This window comes from Anabrus simplex, chromosome 14 (assembly GCF_040414725.1).
Source record: "Anabrus simplex isolate iqAnaSimp1 chromosome 14, ASM4041472v1, whole genome shotgun sequence".
NCBI lineage: Eukaryota > Metazoa > Arthropoda > Insecta > Orthoptera > Tettigoniidae > Anabrus > Anabrus simplex.
The window spans coordinates 97,224,432-97,241,226 of record NC_090278.1 but is presented as its reverse complement, the minus strand read 5'-3'; the positions used below and the strand labels follow the sequence as shown (position 1 = coordinate 97,241,226).

General features: G+C 39.5%; 1 protein-coding gene across 5 annotated transcripts in view; it reads left to right on the top strand.

Moving 5' to 3' along the window:
- LOC136885720 (probable multidrug resistance-associated protein lethal(2)03659) overlaps window positions 1–16,254 on the top strand; it is a 120,314-nt gene extending 104,060 nt beyond the window's left edge. For 4 of the 5 annotated variants that reach the window (XM_067158449.2, XM_067158450.2, XM_067158451.2 and 1 more), the window contains 4 exons: window positions 752–924; window positions 12,722–12,851; window positions 12,932–13,042; window positions 15,864–16,254. In XM_067158449.2, the coding sequence (XP_067014550.2) occupies window positions 752–924; window positions 12,722–12,851; window positions 12,932–13,042; window positions 15,864–15,890 (441 nt within the window). In that variant the 3' untranslated portion in view covers window positions 15,891–16,254. Of the gene's footprint in view, window positions 1–751; window positions 925–12,721; window positions 12,852–12,931; window positions 13,043–15,863 lie in introns of those variants that run through there. The other variant, XR_010861596.2, reaches the window with a different exon arrangement.
- Window positions 16,255–16,795: the final 541 nt, after the last annotated feature.

Here is a 16,795-nt window from a genome sequence, read left to right as displayed (position 1 = left end):
TCCCTATGGTCATTTGTGTGATGCAAGGTTCTATGTAATTAGTGTTGGGTGCAACCAAACTTGAAGTATAGTGAAAACTGTAAACATGACCACCTTGTCTGCTTGGTCGCTGGTTCCCTGCAACTTCAGTAATTTGATCTGCTGTGTTTTATATTTATCATCCTGTTTACGAACATAGGAGACATCACTTTCTCTGAACTTCTCTTTTCCTATCAACTTCTCTGGCATTGTGAGTCTGATTTCTATTCACCAAGTCACAAATTGGGAGAGCAATCGCTCTGTTAGTTCACTAGCAGCAGGCAGCTGTAAGGTGGAAAGCTGTTTGGTTATTCCTTTGTGTGAAGATGGCTTGACCTCTTTCTTCTTCCTGTATTCTCATTGGACAAGGCCAGTCTTGCTTCTGTCTGCAAGAGTTCACCGGCAGCTGGCGTAAATCTAACCGTGACATGTGACTTCTTCCAATAATTCTTTGTTATCTCCATGTGATTATAGAAAAATAATTTTCCTCAGTGCAATAAAAAAAAAAAGAGTCTGTATTTTACATCCACAAATCATCACCATTGAAGCCATGACAAGTCGCCATATTGGTACTCGTCCACTGGCCGCTAACATTTGCATTGTATCTGCACTTGCTCAAAGCGACATCCCTTAACCGTCAGCATCTCCTAAACACTTGCCACATCTCGGCCTATGAGTTGCTGATTACTGGGTCAACGTAGCGAGTTTGTACAGTATGAACCTCTTTCCTCAGGTGGAGCTCAAGGATACAGTGAATGAGCAACCTGCAGGACTCAACTGGCACACCACTGAGGGTGGTTCTAACTTCAGTGTGGGCCAGAGACAGCTGGTGTGTCTGGCCAGAGCCATCATCCGCAGAAACAAGATCCTCATCTTGGACGAGGCTACTGCTAATGTGGATCCGCAGTAAGTTCCACACCAATGAACATTTCATGTCTTAAAATAGTAGAAAACATTGAACTGAAGATTGTATAAAAAGTAAAGGGTAAGAACTCTTGCAGAAAAAGTCGTATAATGATATATATATTTTTGTGATTTCTGATACCCATATTTGAGTTATCCTTAGAGACAGAAAACTGAAGATGGTTTTATTTTTGCACATATGATATAATCTTGTGGGATTTTCTTCAAAAAATCATTAATATAATGGCATATGTTCTCCGGAAAGGCTTGGTGCGGGTCTTTTTCTCATAGACAGCCTGTTAGGTGACGTACATGTCTGTGAAGATGAGGGCTGTACGTAGGATGATTTCTAATGCTGAATATGCCACACACACCCAGCCCCCGAGCCACTGGAATTAACCAATTTTAGGTTAAAATTCCCAACCCGGCCAGGAATCAAACCCGGGACCCTCTCTGGACCAAAGGCCAGCACGCTAACCATTTAGCAATGGAGCCGGACAGAAAATAATTAAAATGTGGTTATTATTTTTATTCAAAAATGAAAAAATATCTGAGTACATAAATGCTTTTAGCTTCAGCAGTTGAATAAATCTAAACTTGGAGATTTATGGGGCTGTGAATGACATATGAACAAAAAATTAACGAAGACTTTTATTAATTGTATTCATGTCTGGAAAAGGTTTGTATTCTCTTGGAAGCATCTGAGTTTATTAGATAAAACAATGATTACTGTGGTGAGAGTGAGCTCCTGTAGGAAACGTGTAGCTACTCAACAGCACGGCCTGTTCAAGTGTTGCTTAATGCCAAGCAAATATTTGAAAAAATGAAGTGCGCTGAGTTTGCAGTTGTGTCTGTCGGGGGCTGCTTGAAGCCTCAAATAGCACCACCAAAGTTATAGGAAAAGCACAAAAGCCAGTGAGGCATGAGGTAGTTTGCCATTGCTTTCCAGACAGTGCTAACAACTAATCCTAAGACTCAGACACACTGGCCGTACCCCAGCAGCTTCCATATTGTCACAGGAGACTGGGACTTCAGTGGAAGTACGCCCATCAAAATATGACATCAGGCAGAGTTTGCAGTTAAGACTTTATTGGCTACACTGGACCACGTTTGTTGAAGGTTGTACTGTTTGCTTCTGCCCGGTACTTTTTCATTTGTTCTGATTGTAATTTTCTCAATTCGTCTGTAATAGCATGTTGTAAAGAAACCAAGTTCCTGTCATGTGATGTAGAGCAAATGAAGCTGATAAGTTTCACACGGAATGGCTTAGACTCTTGAGCTGCTCTTTACTAACTTTCATTTTACCACGTCACGTGTGTTGTTGCAGCCTTGTCGAGAATGTGTACACATTTCTTTCCTTTTTTTTGCACCGCACCAACACAAATATGTCTTACGGCGACGATGGGATAGGAAAAGCCTAGGAATTGGAAGGAAGTGGTCGTGGCCTTAATTAAGGTACAGCCCCGGCATTTGCCTGATGTGAAAATGGGAAACCACGGAAAACCATCTTCAGGGCTGCCGACAGTGGGGCTCGAACCCAGTATCTCCCGATTACTGGATACTGGCCGTACTTAAGCGACTGCAGTTATCGAGCTCGGTGTACACATTTCTCAGTGAGCTGCCACGTTACTTTCGCATCCCCCATTAAATGCTATTTTGATTGAAGCACAGTATCTCCTTATTTCTTATTTTATAATCTTTACAAATAAATAAAAAAATAAATAAATAAAATAAATAAAATTCTGTTGTAATGTCAAAATAACAGCATTTTACTAAGTGCATATGAAAGCATATACGGTACTTATAACTAAAAAAACAACTTTTACAATTTTTGTCTGTCTGTCTGTTCCGGCTAATCTCTGAAACAGTTGAACCAATTTTGATGGGACTTTCACTGGCAGATAGCTGAGTAACTTAAGCTACGTTTAAATTTTCAAAACAATTTGGGGGGGGGAGCAACGGGGGTACATATAAAAATAAAAATAAGAGGCGAAATATCAAATTTGTCATACTGGGACGAGACAAAGCGCATTTTAAGCCCCTTGATGCGAAGTAAAAAACTCGGTAAGACTACGGGCCCTAAAACTGACTATTATGGAGATATTGGCACCACACTACCCCAGCTCTCCGAGGATAATATCAAAATATTTATTTAATGTTAAGGAGTTATATTTTTTTACTGCTGACTATAGCATAAAATCGCTTCTAGAGGGCAACCGGTTGGAAATAGGTATATACCATCTCGGACTTTCTTGTAGAAGTTTCTATGCTCTACAATTCATACGCTTACACTTGGGGTCTGTCGTTGTTGGTTCACGCAGCATAAGCCAAGAAAGCACATAACCAACCGACCAACATTTTTGCCTCTTTCTACGCATTTACTGTATATCGGATCACGGATACTGTATTATTTCATGAGCCTCGAAATATATTCAGAAATATAAATTATTAGCACAAAATAATGTTAATGTTATTGTTTTTATGTCCCACTAACTATGAATTTGAGCACCTTCACCACCGGACTGAGACAGGTTCGAACCTACCAAGTTGGGCTAAGAAGGCCAGCACTCTACCATGCGAGTTGCTACACATCCCGGCGATTAGCACATAATTTTATAGTGGTTCACTATGTGAACAGTGTTCGTGTTGTCAGTATCTGAAGTAGAACCACTGTACTGATTAAAATGCAGTCAACATATTATGGAAACATGTGTGGTGCTATGAATTGTCGGCACGTAAAAGAACTCCCGTGGGAAAAAATTATGGCACCTCGAGTCTCAGAAAACTGTAAATGTTGTTAGTGAGACGTAACACAAATAGAATTATTATTATTTTGCATATTATAAAAACAATAACGACAACAACCTTCATAGCCAGTTAGTTTGCTACTGTGATGGCATAACAATACTTCCTCGTCAGCAATGCTTGGTTGTTGAAACACTTTGTAATAAACTCTTGAATATCTCCATTATTACAGCTCGTATGGTAAAAAGGTGTCAGATATAAATGACTGAATGAAAATTATATTTTCTATAATTATTGTTATGTGCTGAGTAGCAACTCACATGGTAGAGCGCTGGCCTTCTTAGCCCAACTTGGCAGGTTCGAACCTGTCTCAGTCCGGTGGTGAAGGTGCTCAGATACAGTGGAACGTAAAATCCAATAACATTAACATTATTATGTGCTAATAACTTACATTTCTGAATATATTTCGAAGCTCGTGAAATAATTCAGTATCCGTGATCCGATATACAGTAAATACGAAGAAAGAGACAAAAATGTTGTGCGAGAAGGGACCTGTTACTGGATCTCGGTTATTTCAAAAGGGGGCCTCACACATCCCAGTCATGAGTGGTTAAAAAACATAGCCCTTTTCGAAATTACATTTGGTGTGTTTCACGGTAAGACTGTATCCAGATGCAAAAACGTATTGAAAACTCTTTATTTCTATTATTAAGTAAAAATTTCCAGTATTCCATGACAAAATAATTTGTCTCTACGTAAGGACCAGGACATTTATTAGGATACGGCATTCAAATGCAACGAGTAAGTAGCTAGCACTGAGAAAATATGCCAGCTTCATTTGCTCTGCATCACATGACTGGAACTTGGTTTCTTTACAACATGCTATTACAGACTGGGCTGGTTCATCAACTATTTAAGTCTCCTGACATGTACATTTTAATAATTTAATATAATTCCATAAAGATGTCGATATGATGCATATTTTCCTATGCCATTTGATCTAAATATTTACTTCATCAGGAAATAAATTAATTATTTTGAGTTGCATGGCAATATTTTATTTGTTATCGTATTATAAGTTATGTATTTGATAGTTGATGTTCTACCTGCTCAGCATGTGACGGAATTTAACGCATTTTCACGTTTTTAACTCTGTTGGAAGTACCGTTACTAAACCAGACTATTAACTGATGAAAGATTGGGAAGATGTTTCACAGGCGCGAGAACTGATAGGCTTGTTGTACTGCGACGTCACAGCGCTCCAGCCAATGGGAGCTTCAACAGCCAGAGTAACCTACCTAGTAGTGTAGTTACTTTGACCGCTGGTAGCGCTCCAAGTAGCCTATGAAGTGGCCTCCACAGTATGCACTTGCCAAGCGTTTTGGTGAGTGTCCTATTTACCAACTGATGAGCCCAACTTAGCACACTGGGGCGAAACGCTCGCAACCAGAAATGAGTTAGCTGGAAAATTTATAATGTCCAATAACGGACCATTTATATTGGTATTACAAAGAAACGACCAGCCGTAACTATGGCAACATCAGCTCAAGGATTCTACAGCAGCAAGATTTGCCACCCAAAATTGGTACACATATGAATTACTATCTGGAAAAATTATACTCTGTGGATAAGACGCTCACAACACCCCTTTGGACAGGGATGGTAAGGGGGTAAAGTATAAAAATAATCTATCTACTGTATATAAAAATGTATGTATGTATATGACACATCTCCTCCTACAGCACTGGAGCAATTTCAACCAAACTTGGTACACTTATTAATTACTATCTGGAGACGAGCACTGTGAGAGTAAGCCATCCCTAGCACCCTTAGGTGTGGGAGGTCAGGGGGTGAAAATAGTGTCGAATCCATAGTTTTGGGGGTTGCTGAGATGAATAGCAACACACTGGAATTTTTTAAAGATAAAGTTCAGCCCCCTTTGGCATAGGGGGGTGAGAAAGGATGAAAAAATTACTAATATGATGGAGATTATGTGTGTATGTTCCAGCAAAGCTGTCAACTAAATATGGTACAAATATTACTAGCGTGAAATATGAATACAAGTAATGCGATGGGCTTGAAAGTTTCCAAAAAAGCCGAAGTATTGTAAGAGCGTGTCTTTGTAGTGTGAGACGAATGCACTATGGCATACAAAATTTCAATCGAAGCCGTGAACAGAACAATGCAAGGCCTAAGAGGTAATACTCTCTTATTCGCTGGAGATTTTAGACATACATTACCAATTGTCACTAAAGGTACGCGAACGGATGAAATTAACGCCTCTTTAAAACGTTCTGTACTTTGAGACATTGTAAAAAACTTTCTTTAAAAGATAACGTGAGGGGAAATTCAGCTGATTCAACATTTAGCAAAATTCTCCTTGACGTTGGAGAGGGGAAGTGTCCAGAAGTGAATGATACTCACGATATAGAACTACCTACCGGTCTTTGTCAGGTTGTGGCGGACATTGAAACTTTCATAAATAGTATTTACAATGATGTACACAGTCTCAATATAAAAGAAGATTCGTGGTTGTGTGAAAGATCAATTTTAGCACCAATGAATGACCAGGTTACTGTACTTAATCAGTGCGTTTTTGATAAGCTTCCTGGTGAATCAGAAACATACCTTTCCATCAATACAGTTTGCAATCCGGATGAAGCTGTTAATTATCCAACAGAATTTTTAAAGAGTATAATTGTGCCTGGTCTACCCCCTCACAAACTAGAACTTAAGATTGGCGTGCCCATCATATTACTTCGTAATTTATACCCACCAAAACTTTGCAGTGGTACTAGATTGCGAGTAGTGCCATTGCAAAGATTGCACGTTATAAACTTTATATTAGAGCCTATATTGTCAAAGTATCAACTTGTGAAAATTTGGATTTTATAATTCCACCTTTACAATACTGTAATTGTCTTTATTAAAAAGACTAAATTAAATTACACTCGTGAAACATGTTTCGTCCTCTTATAGTACATCTTCAGTCACAAATACAAATACATAACATTAAAAATAAGGCGAGAACACATTGAAATAAGTAAATACAAAGTCTTTGTATCCTGTGACGCGGCGTGATGGCGTCTTGTCAATCTTCAATGTTAAAATGGTGCGGCGTGAACATGATATGAAGCATAAAGTCCAATTAATATCATATGTTAAAATTGTTGTTCAAAACAACGAATTGTCAATTATAAAACACCGTAAGTGGCTATGCAAATAAAATTGTGTGCATATTGTCCATAAAACAATGTTCTGGTGATGCCACATTATAATAGCTTTCTTGATTAGGAGGTGGAGTTATACTGATGCAAGTTGAACCTGATTGTGTGTTGACAATAGGGGCCTAAAAAAGAAAAAGAAAATATGAATGAACTGAAGGATAAAATTCAATTAAAATGTGAACTAAGTGCCCATCCAGTCACTCACCTCCTTGCCCGTCCCGTGTCAACCACTCCACCTCAAGTGCTAAAGTTAACTGAGTGACGTCCTCGAAGGTCGTTGAAGACTGACTGTGAGGGGAGGTTGAGGAGAGTTTGATGTAAGGAGAGAGGCGTGAGGTAAAGTATTACTCACGCGCCTTTGTGAAAAGAATTTATTGATTAACTCTTTGAAAAGTATATTGATATCCTCCGATATCTCATTAAGATTATAAATCGGGTTGCATTTTTGATCAATATTTATAAAAATGTTTTCTAAAATATTCAATAAATTTCCTTTCTTACATAAATGGAGAATTTGAAGGTCTTTTATGCCCGTGAATGTATGATTGGTATCGTCCATATGAGAACCGAATGCTGAGAATCTAGATGTTGATTCCCATAGGGAATCTGAAATATTTGTCCTGAATGAGCAAATTTACAATACCAATATAAATGGTCCGTTATTGGACATTATAAATTTTCCAGCTAGCTCATTCTTGGTTGCCAGCGTTTCGCCCTCGTGTGCTAGGGTGGGCTCATCAGTTGGTACCTAGCACACCTACCAATACGCTGGCTAGTGCATACCGTGGAGGCCACTGCGTAGGCTAACTGGAGCCACCGGCAGTGCCAATGCACTAAGAGACTTTGTCTCATCACTAAAAATTGATGCCTGCTTGGCCATCAGATGATATAGATGTTGATTCCCATAGGGAATCTGAAATATTTGTCCTGAATGAGCAAATTTACAATACCAATATAAATGGTCCGTTATTGGACATTATAAATTTTCCAGCTAGCTCATTCTTGGTAGGTGTGCTAGGTACCAACTGATGAGCCCACCCTAGCACACGAGGGCGAAACGCTGGCAACCAAGAATGAGCTAGCTGGAAAATTTGTAATGTCCAATAACGGACCATTTATATTGGTATTGTAAATTTGCTCATTCAGGACAAATATTTCAGATTCCCTATGGGAATCAACATCTATATCATCTGATGGCCAAGCAGGCATCAATTTTTAGTGATGAGACAAAGTCTCTTAGTGCATTGGCACTGCCGGTGGCTCCAGTTAGCCTACGCAGTGGCCTCCACGGTATGCACTAGCCAGCGTATTGGTAGGTGTGCTAGGTACCAACTGATGAGCCCACCCTAGCACACGAGGGCGAAACGCTGGCAACCAAGAATGAGCTAGCTGGAAAATTTATAATGTCCAATAACGGACCATTTATATTGGTATTGCTGAGAATCTGCCGTACTTTGACGTATTAACATGTTCATTATACCTTATGTTAAAATTGCGGCCTGTCTGTCCAATATAACTGGCGGAACACTGCTTTTTTTGTCCTTCCATGAACATAGCAGTACTTCATTGTCTCTATTGAAAGTCATTCCTCCTGTTTTCACCTTCTTCTGCATTTCACTGAATTCCCCTATTGTGTCTTATTGTCCCACGTACAGCCGTTACTCGTTCATGCAATTCCTGGCTAAGCCTACACTATTGTGAAAGTTGTCCATGTACATTGTGTACCCCTGGCCAATGTAGGGATCTGTAAGTCAAATATAGTGTCCCGGATGTTCATGCCACTTGCATCATAGATTTTCAACTTACATATGTACCCTTCAGGGGATTCACACACCATCCTTACCAATATCCCATACTTGGTAAATTTTCCTGGATTGTATACTCGGAAATGCAAGTGGCCCCTCCAAGCTAACATCCTTCATCAAGGGAGATTTTCCGATCCGGAGTGTACATAACTGAAAACTGGTCGCTGAGCCTCTCAAGAATCGGCGTAATTTTGTATAGCCTATCAGGATTCCCCTCATAATGACTGCTGTCGCTAAAGTGCAGGAATGACAATGTGTTTTCGAACCAAGTTCATGCCATGGTTTTCAAAAAAGTTGGCAAGCTGAAAATAGTGTCCTCTGTCCAGTACATTTTCAGATCTGGTTTTTGAATTATTCTGATTACAAACATTAGTCATAAAAGCTTTTTCATCTCATTTACGTAAACCAGTTTCCACGTCTGAAAAATAGAATATTTAGTGAATGGACGCCGTGCTGCACTAATAACTTGTTCCGCGTAAAGGTTTCTTTGATGGCTTACGTATTCAACCAAATCATCATTTACAATTAAATTGACAGAAGACAATGTCGTTGCTATTTTCGATATGAACATTTAATCCTACCCAGCCAGTGAACTTGATTGCAAGACGGATGTGTATCGGTTATTTGAATGTGCTGAATTCACTTTGCCCAGAGTATGGTATATCGTCATCGAGATTGCTTCCGCTATCACTGAAATCAGAGATGAGTTCGTCACCAGAATCATCATTCAGTAGTATGTCTTCAGTTTCTTCACTTTGTGTTTGTAACTCGTGACACAATAACTCACTTCACTACACACCCTCACAACTGGCTTAGGTCCGTGTTTACTCAAAGGAAAAAAGAAAGGAAGCATTGGAATGTACCCTATGTTCAGATAGTCGGGCTGAGGGACTGTTCATTTATATGCCATCTATGGTTTTCAACATGAACTACGACTTTGTACGAACTTAGCGTCAAATTCAAAATGACGTTTACATGGCGCAACCTGTCCCATACATAGGCTGTTCTTAACGGGAGAGAATGTGTTAATGCTGGAGCAAAAGTAAACGTAAAGTGACAAAGTATTAAACATGGGCTATTTACGATTCCCAAGATGTAAACCAGAAATATACTGTTCCAATAAGCATACACACAGAAGATAGGGGTTACTGTTGCGCGTACACCAATCAACTGTCTTTTTTTTTTTGAGCGACGATAGTGTTGGTCTCCTGTTCTCTTGTATGCTTCGATAACTAGCATTATCACACTGTTTGGTAGCAGTTACCTTTCCACCCAGGTTGAAAAATTGGTAAATTTCATGTCGTCATGGTAGTTCCCTGTTTTTTGCTTTGATTTGAATATCAAGGCGTTGTTCACAAAGCCTGGGCATGCACAACAACAATGTGAGGACCTTTCTCTATAGCTTGTAATTTTCTCAACTCTGTATCTATCAGGTTTTTCTATTAACAACTTTCAAGAACTACAACACCTAGTCCATCGGAACCCCATCTCTTTCAACAACCTTCGAAGGTACTCTCTTCTAGAATGAAGTATATTTTCTGATTTTAACAGACAGTACAATTTCTTTACTGTAGGTACAGTTTCACGTAAAATTCACTTGTTGAAGCCACAACATGGTAATTAAGTTTACGAACAGTTTTCTGTTCTCGTAGGCGAGGAGCTACGTTATATATTACTTCTCTGGCTTGTCCCCTTAATGGCCGCCAGACTTCAAAGCAGCAGCCATAACAACACTCAAATGACACTATCACTAGAATAACATGCTACACAAGACTATATACATAAAAACATTTACTAATAAAATGCACGCTATGCGAAAAGGTATTATAGGACTACAACTAAAGAAAGAAAATGCACAGAAATTAATACAGTGTCTGGTGTCAAATGTCCCCTTAGGAAAATCAAATTATCATAAATATGTCTTTAAATAAATGAAACTCAAGTTGATAATGATTAATTTATTTGCATCTAACGAACCGTTTTCAAGAGACATCTGTATCCGTTCTCTAGAGTTTGATGAGGTGAGGCCTCAGAGGCACCCTCCCCAGTCAGACATTGACCTTACGACAAAATCTGAAAGTTCCATTCTGAAAAATAGGAAAAACAATAATACAGATACTGAGGGACTCTCTAGCTGAGAACGTGACTAACATTGCTCCCCCACTAACCCTGGAAGAAAGAAGATAACAGCATTAACAATTCAATCCACTTTGCATTGAAATTGTAACCTGAGTGTATTGCGGATCTGAATGCTCACGCTCACTGTAAGACGGACAATTTAATAAATCCCTCTCCCTGATAAAAGAGCCTCTTGTGTGTCTGAGTCATGGCTAGGTAACATCACATCACACATTTCGTGACATTGACGACATCCAACACGCACTTCTCTAGCACTTTTGATACGTTGTCTCTCAGTTGTTACAGTTTCAGTCCATTGCCAGTGTGTTGACAACTGATCCAAGTGGCTTAATAAACCCGAGGGTCTGTCCTAGCATGATTCCTATTTACATACATGATGTTGCGAGATCGAGTATCATCTTCCTGCTGATGATCTGCAGATTTACTATCACTCCAGAAGCAATAAAAATTCAGAGTGCTCTACGACATGTTAACAGATTTAAAGTTTTTAATTAACTATGCATTTAATAATAACCTTAAAATGAATCCCCTCAAAATGCAGACGATAATCATCAGCACTTAAAAATAAATCTTAAAATAATCCTATGTTCCTCCTGTAGCAGTAAACAATACCATTATTCCATATTAGAAATGAGTTATGAATCTTGGTATGGCTATAAGCAAAACATTAAACTGGATGCGGCATGTGACAAATATGTGCAAAACAATATTTCGAAGTCTGCGTCCCCTGAAGCAGTTAATAAATATATTACCCCGTTCCTTGAAAATAAAGCTTATTCATTCATTCATTCCTGTTTCCATTTCTGGAGATGATAGATAATAAACAAGGCATGAGATTGCAACATGTCCAAAATGAGGAGTCAGATACGCATTTGACATACATTCTTAAGTCCACGTCTCTAATTCAGTGTACCAGGTGCTTTCTGAAAACGATCGTACTTACCTGTCCTCCTGAGTTTTGCTACCTTAGTTCCCTGCACCTGATCAATACCAGGTCAGGCCATACACAGAAATGCCTGTACACTGCACCACAACGTAGAACAACATCACTCTCGGTCACTGACAGGTGCTTGGGATGCTAAATCTAAAACAAAATTCAAAGTCTCCTGCCAGTGTCAGCTTAACACAAGGTAATTTATACCATAGGTTCTAAACATGGTAGGTTAAATCATTTAGGGACTATTTAAATATTGTGTTAGTCTATTTTATAATTCAGCACTGAGATTTTAATTTTCTAGCACTAAATATTACCTAAAATTCAAACTTATTTTATCTTGTTTATACAAAATCTTATTTAGTAGATACTGAAAATTGTAAATTTTTTTTACAAGTTGCTTTACGTTGCATCGACACAGATAGGTCTTATGGCAACAATGGGATAGAAAAGGGCTAGGAGGGGGAACGAAGTGGCCATGGCCTTAATTAAGGTACAGTCCCAGCATTTGCCTGCTGGCTATGATCATTAAGGTCTGACACCGTGGTTAGTCAGGTCACCATCAGAATGTTGGAGAGGTGGTGCTATATATCACTAGATTGCATGCCAAAAGCTTGAGAACTCTCCGCAGTGAGGACAGCTAACGCTGTTGATGGTGAGCAGACCCTGTAGTGGTACCTCTCCCTTCCTACTATCATATATCATATGTCCTCTCATGAGGTTGACATCAGGATGGTCATTGGGTAGTAACAATTGCTACAAAGATTCATCTTACATCATACCCAACCCCGTAGAGAAATGGGACAAGGGTTGGACATACATTATTATTTTTAGCACATGTTGTCACTAGGTGATTTGCACATTTGCATGTTCTAACTTTTATCAGACTGTAAAATTCAGATCATTGTTAGGTTCTTGAAAGTGAAATAAACACGTGTGCTCCTCCACAGAACGGATGCTCTGATCCAGAAGACGATCCGGCGCAAGTTTGCCGAGTGCACGGTGCTGACGATAGCCCACCGTCTGCACACGGTGATGGACAGTGACAGGCTGTTGGTGATGGACGGTGGTAGGATGGTGGTAAGTAGGACAGCTCCATTCACTTGCTCTACCAACACCTTGCTCTACAGATAGTGACAGCATGTACTCATTTATTCTAGGAGTTCGACCACCCATTTATCCTGCTGCAGAACTCGGACAGCTTTTTGAGAGCCCTGCTGGACCAGACGGGCAAGACCATGGCCGAGGAGCTCGTGGCTGTGGCCAAACAGGTAACCACGAAACGTGTAGCTGCGCTCTTGCTTTTGGTATGCAGAACGGACTCATTGAGGGGTGTCGGTACAGTCTGTAACAAGTTGTCCACTACACCGTAGAATGTCCAGTTTGCTGTCTCACTTTCTCAGTCCACACACACTACTCCCTCTCCTTCTTGCGAGCCTAGCACGACATTCCGGCTGCGCTCTTGCTTTAGGAAATTCAACAACTGATAATATCTTCACATTGAGACAATTGATGGAGAAGTTTTACGAGTTCAATGAACATATTCATTGACTTCCTGCAAGCATATGGCAGTATTAACCTTTTAAGTGCTGAGTTACCAGTTGACTGTTTGGTACCTCAGTGGTGAGTTTTTTCTTCCTATGTAAAAAAAAAAATTAGAAGCCTCAATTTTTAACTTATCAGTGGGGTGTTTAACTTAAAATGTTTATAAATGTTGGTTCTTTATAAATATAAATGCAAATGGAAAATCCACACTTATGTTCAATATCATTTTGAGAGAAAACAAAATTACACTTTTTTGCCCATGAGTACATCACATTTGTACACAGTAAAGAGCCCAGAATAGAATGATTTCCTCAAATCTGTAGGCAACTAATACATATAATGCGGCACAAGTACGTAACTTGATATTTTAAAATACTTTCTAAACCTGGAACGTAGTAAGAGTTCCATGTTTTCCACCGGTTGTTTGTGATGCTGATTTGTTCAACCAGCTGCACCAACTCCACTGGCACAATAGTTTTAGAAAAATCAATGATTTTGTGGTTGTCATCAAAGACTACTTGGCTCCCGGAGTCTGTCACAGTTACCTGAAAGTCTTTAAAAAGGTAAAAAAATTGAATGTATCGTCCTAATTCAGTACATCATATAATTCCATCATTACATGGAGTAATCAAATTCAAACATGTTTCGGCTCGTTTGAGTCATCTTCAGTGAAAAAGGGCCACTTTTAGGCAGTTTTTAGCTTGTATTATGTAAATTATTTCAACCCCTCCCCTTTATTCACTGAAGATGGCTCAAACGAGCCGAAACATATTTGAATTTGATTACTCCATCTAATGATGGAATTATATGATGTACGAGGATACACTCAATTTTTTACCTTTGTAAAGTGAAAACCGTCAATATGGAAGATTCTAATATCTTGTAATAACGTGAAAGTCTGGTGGAGAAAAATCATCCGTCCGCCACGAAAATAGTGATGAAATAGCTTTTGAACTCATCGGCTGTTTCTTTCTCACTTAAAATATTTTCAGCACTCTCTGTATCACTCTCACGTTAAAAATCGCTTAACAATTCATTAAAATCATCTTCATCATCACTTTCCGCTGTGGTTAATAACTGAAAGATTCTTTGATCCGAAATAACATCGCTGCAAGAGCAACTGTAGCTTGTTGTTCTGCCACGTTTGCTTATATCATAGATGAATTCCGCAGGCGTCTACAAAAAGCTCTATAAGTGATCAGTTAGTTCTACGTAATGCCCAACAGATAGCAGAACGTGCCAGAGATCAAATCGGCACTCGAGAGTGAACTGGAAAACTCAAAGTTCTTGTGCACTGGTGTAGCACTCATGGGGTTAATCAGCCAATGTTGTAGAAGATAATGCAAGAGTTTTGCATCCCCGTAAATTATATTAGATTGATTGAAGCCTGCTACTCTGAACACGCTGTGAAGTACGGTTGTGACAGGCAGTCCTGTAAGAGACAGGTGGAGTTGGAGCATTTGCAGACAATGTGATTACGGGCAAAACCCTGATGCAGGGTTGCTGGTCAATGTCTCATCATCATAATTTTGAAAGAGTCAAAACTTTGCTGAGAGTATGCATTAGCTCACAACATTGCTTCCTCTCTCTGTTTGACCTAAGGCCCAGCAAGTCTTACATTATTATCCCACGTCGTCCCATCTATATGATGGGTCGGCAAATGAAGCCCCTCCACTAACTTCTGTCTTTGTACTTTTCTCCCTCCTCAATGCCGTCGCAGTCCCCTCCTCATTGCTGAATTTGCAAAAATAAAAAAAATAAAGGTATACCATGAACGAATCGTGCAAGTACAGTGAAGGTTGGCACACACTGTGTCAGTGTTGGACGCAGTGAGAGCTTTGAAGAGGCAGGGACATGTCACTAGCGTAGCACCTACCGTTACAATCACCAAGCACATTACAATTTGTCAGCACGGTAGTTTGTGGACTGGCAACGAGTAGTGGTCAGCGGTCTGGAGACATCCTGGCCAGTGTCATGGCCTGCTCCCCATTGGTGGTGACTGACGGAATCCTGAAGGTGCGGCAATGTGACTGTACGTGCTTCCCCTTCCTGGTGCAGCTCAGTAACCCCATTTTCCGGCTGAAACCGTGGTGTGGTCTGCCCTCATGGCCAGCAAGCCTATCGAGAACATTTGGGACCAGATTGGACGGCAGATTTGAGGCTCATTGTGCCGAATGTGATAGGATCTTTTCCATGTCCAACCGCATGCGACATGTATCTGTGCATCCTCCAAGTGTTTGTTTCCCTGCAATAAATGTTTGGTGTGGCTCCTTCATGGTGAAAACTTTTTTTTTGCACATGAGTGTATTTGACCAAAATAAAATTACATTTTTCTAATAATTAATAAAAATCAGTCAAGCAGGTTTAGCTGTTGTAGATTTCTTTTTCTTCTTTCATATGATTATTAATCAATATTGTATACTGTATTTATAAACACCTGATACTCTCTTTCCTGTATAATGTTCTTTCTACTCAGCTGGTGAAGACCTGTCTATTTCTCTGATACTCCCTGTAATAAGTTTTTAATGACAACTTTTTGGTTTTCAGCACTACGACAAGATGACAACGCCGTGACAGAACAGCAAGCTGCGCCGTACTTAGAAACAGTATTGTACTTACAGTATATGCCAGTGCCTTGGTGTAATGAACACTTTCAAATTGAGAACGTGGCCTTCATTTCCTCTCCACGAACTGCGAGGAGGCATGTGAATAAAACTCTTCCAAACTTTGGTTATACTTATTATAATGAACACAACATCTCTTCCCTCGAACCTGTGTTACAAGGAGAAATCCGTATCCTCCTCGAATCTTTGCAAATAAATTATGTAGCAATACCAGGCTATGACGTGAAATAGACCTTAAATGGATCTCGCTCACTAGTTTGTGAGAAAAAAAAAAAAAAAAAATCTCTGAATCAATGAAGTGAAGTTAGAATTAATTACTATTCTTGTCTTTTTTAACAGCTCCTCCTGTCCCAAACGTTTCTAGGGGCTGTGCAGAAGATATTGCCATATGTTGTGCGAATAATGCATGGACTCGGTCTTTCCTCCACCACTCTCAAACTATCCATTATCACTCAACATCAAAATAATATTAAGGTTCACCTGAGCCAACTGGAATTTCATTTTTGACCCCAGTGCTATGATTTAGACTGGACAGTAGTCGTATACAAAGTAAACGTTGTCTTGTTACGTTTCTATGAAGTTCAGGAGAAGTAAACACAAAAATGTTTAATGGGAAGCTTCTTTAATAACCACAAAGATGACGATGATGTTTGTTGTTTAAAGGGGCCTAAGAGCTAGGTCATCAGCCCCAAACTGCAAAGACTTTGACATTACAGGAAGGGGGCCATTTTAAAAATCAATGACTTACTATAGTTCTGAATCCTTGAGAGAATCATATTTTGTCCACTGTCAAACTATGAATTACACCTGAATAAAGTTAAAAGTTGACTTCTCATAACATTATACGTACATGTT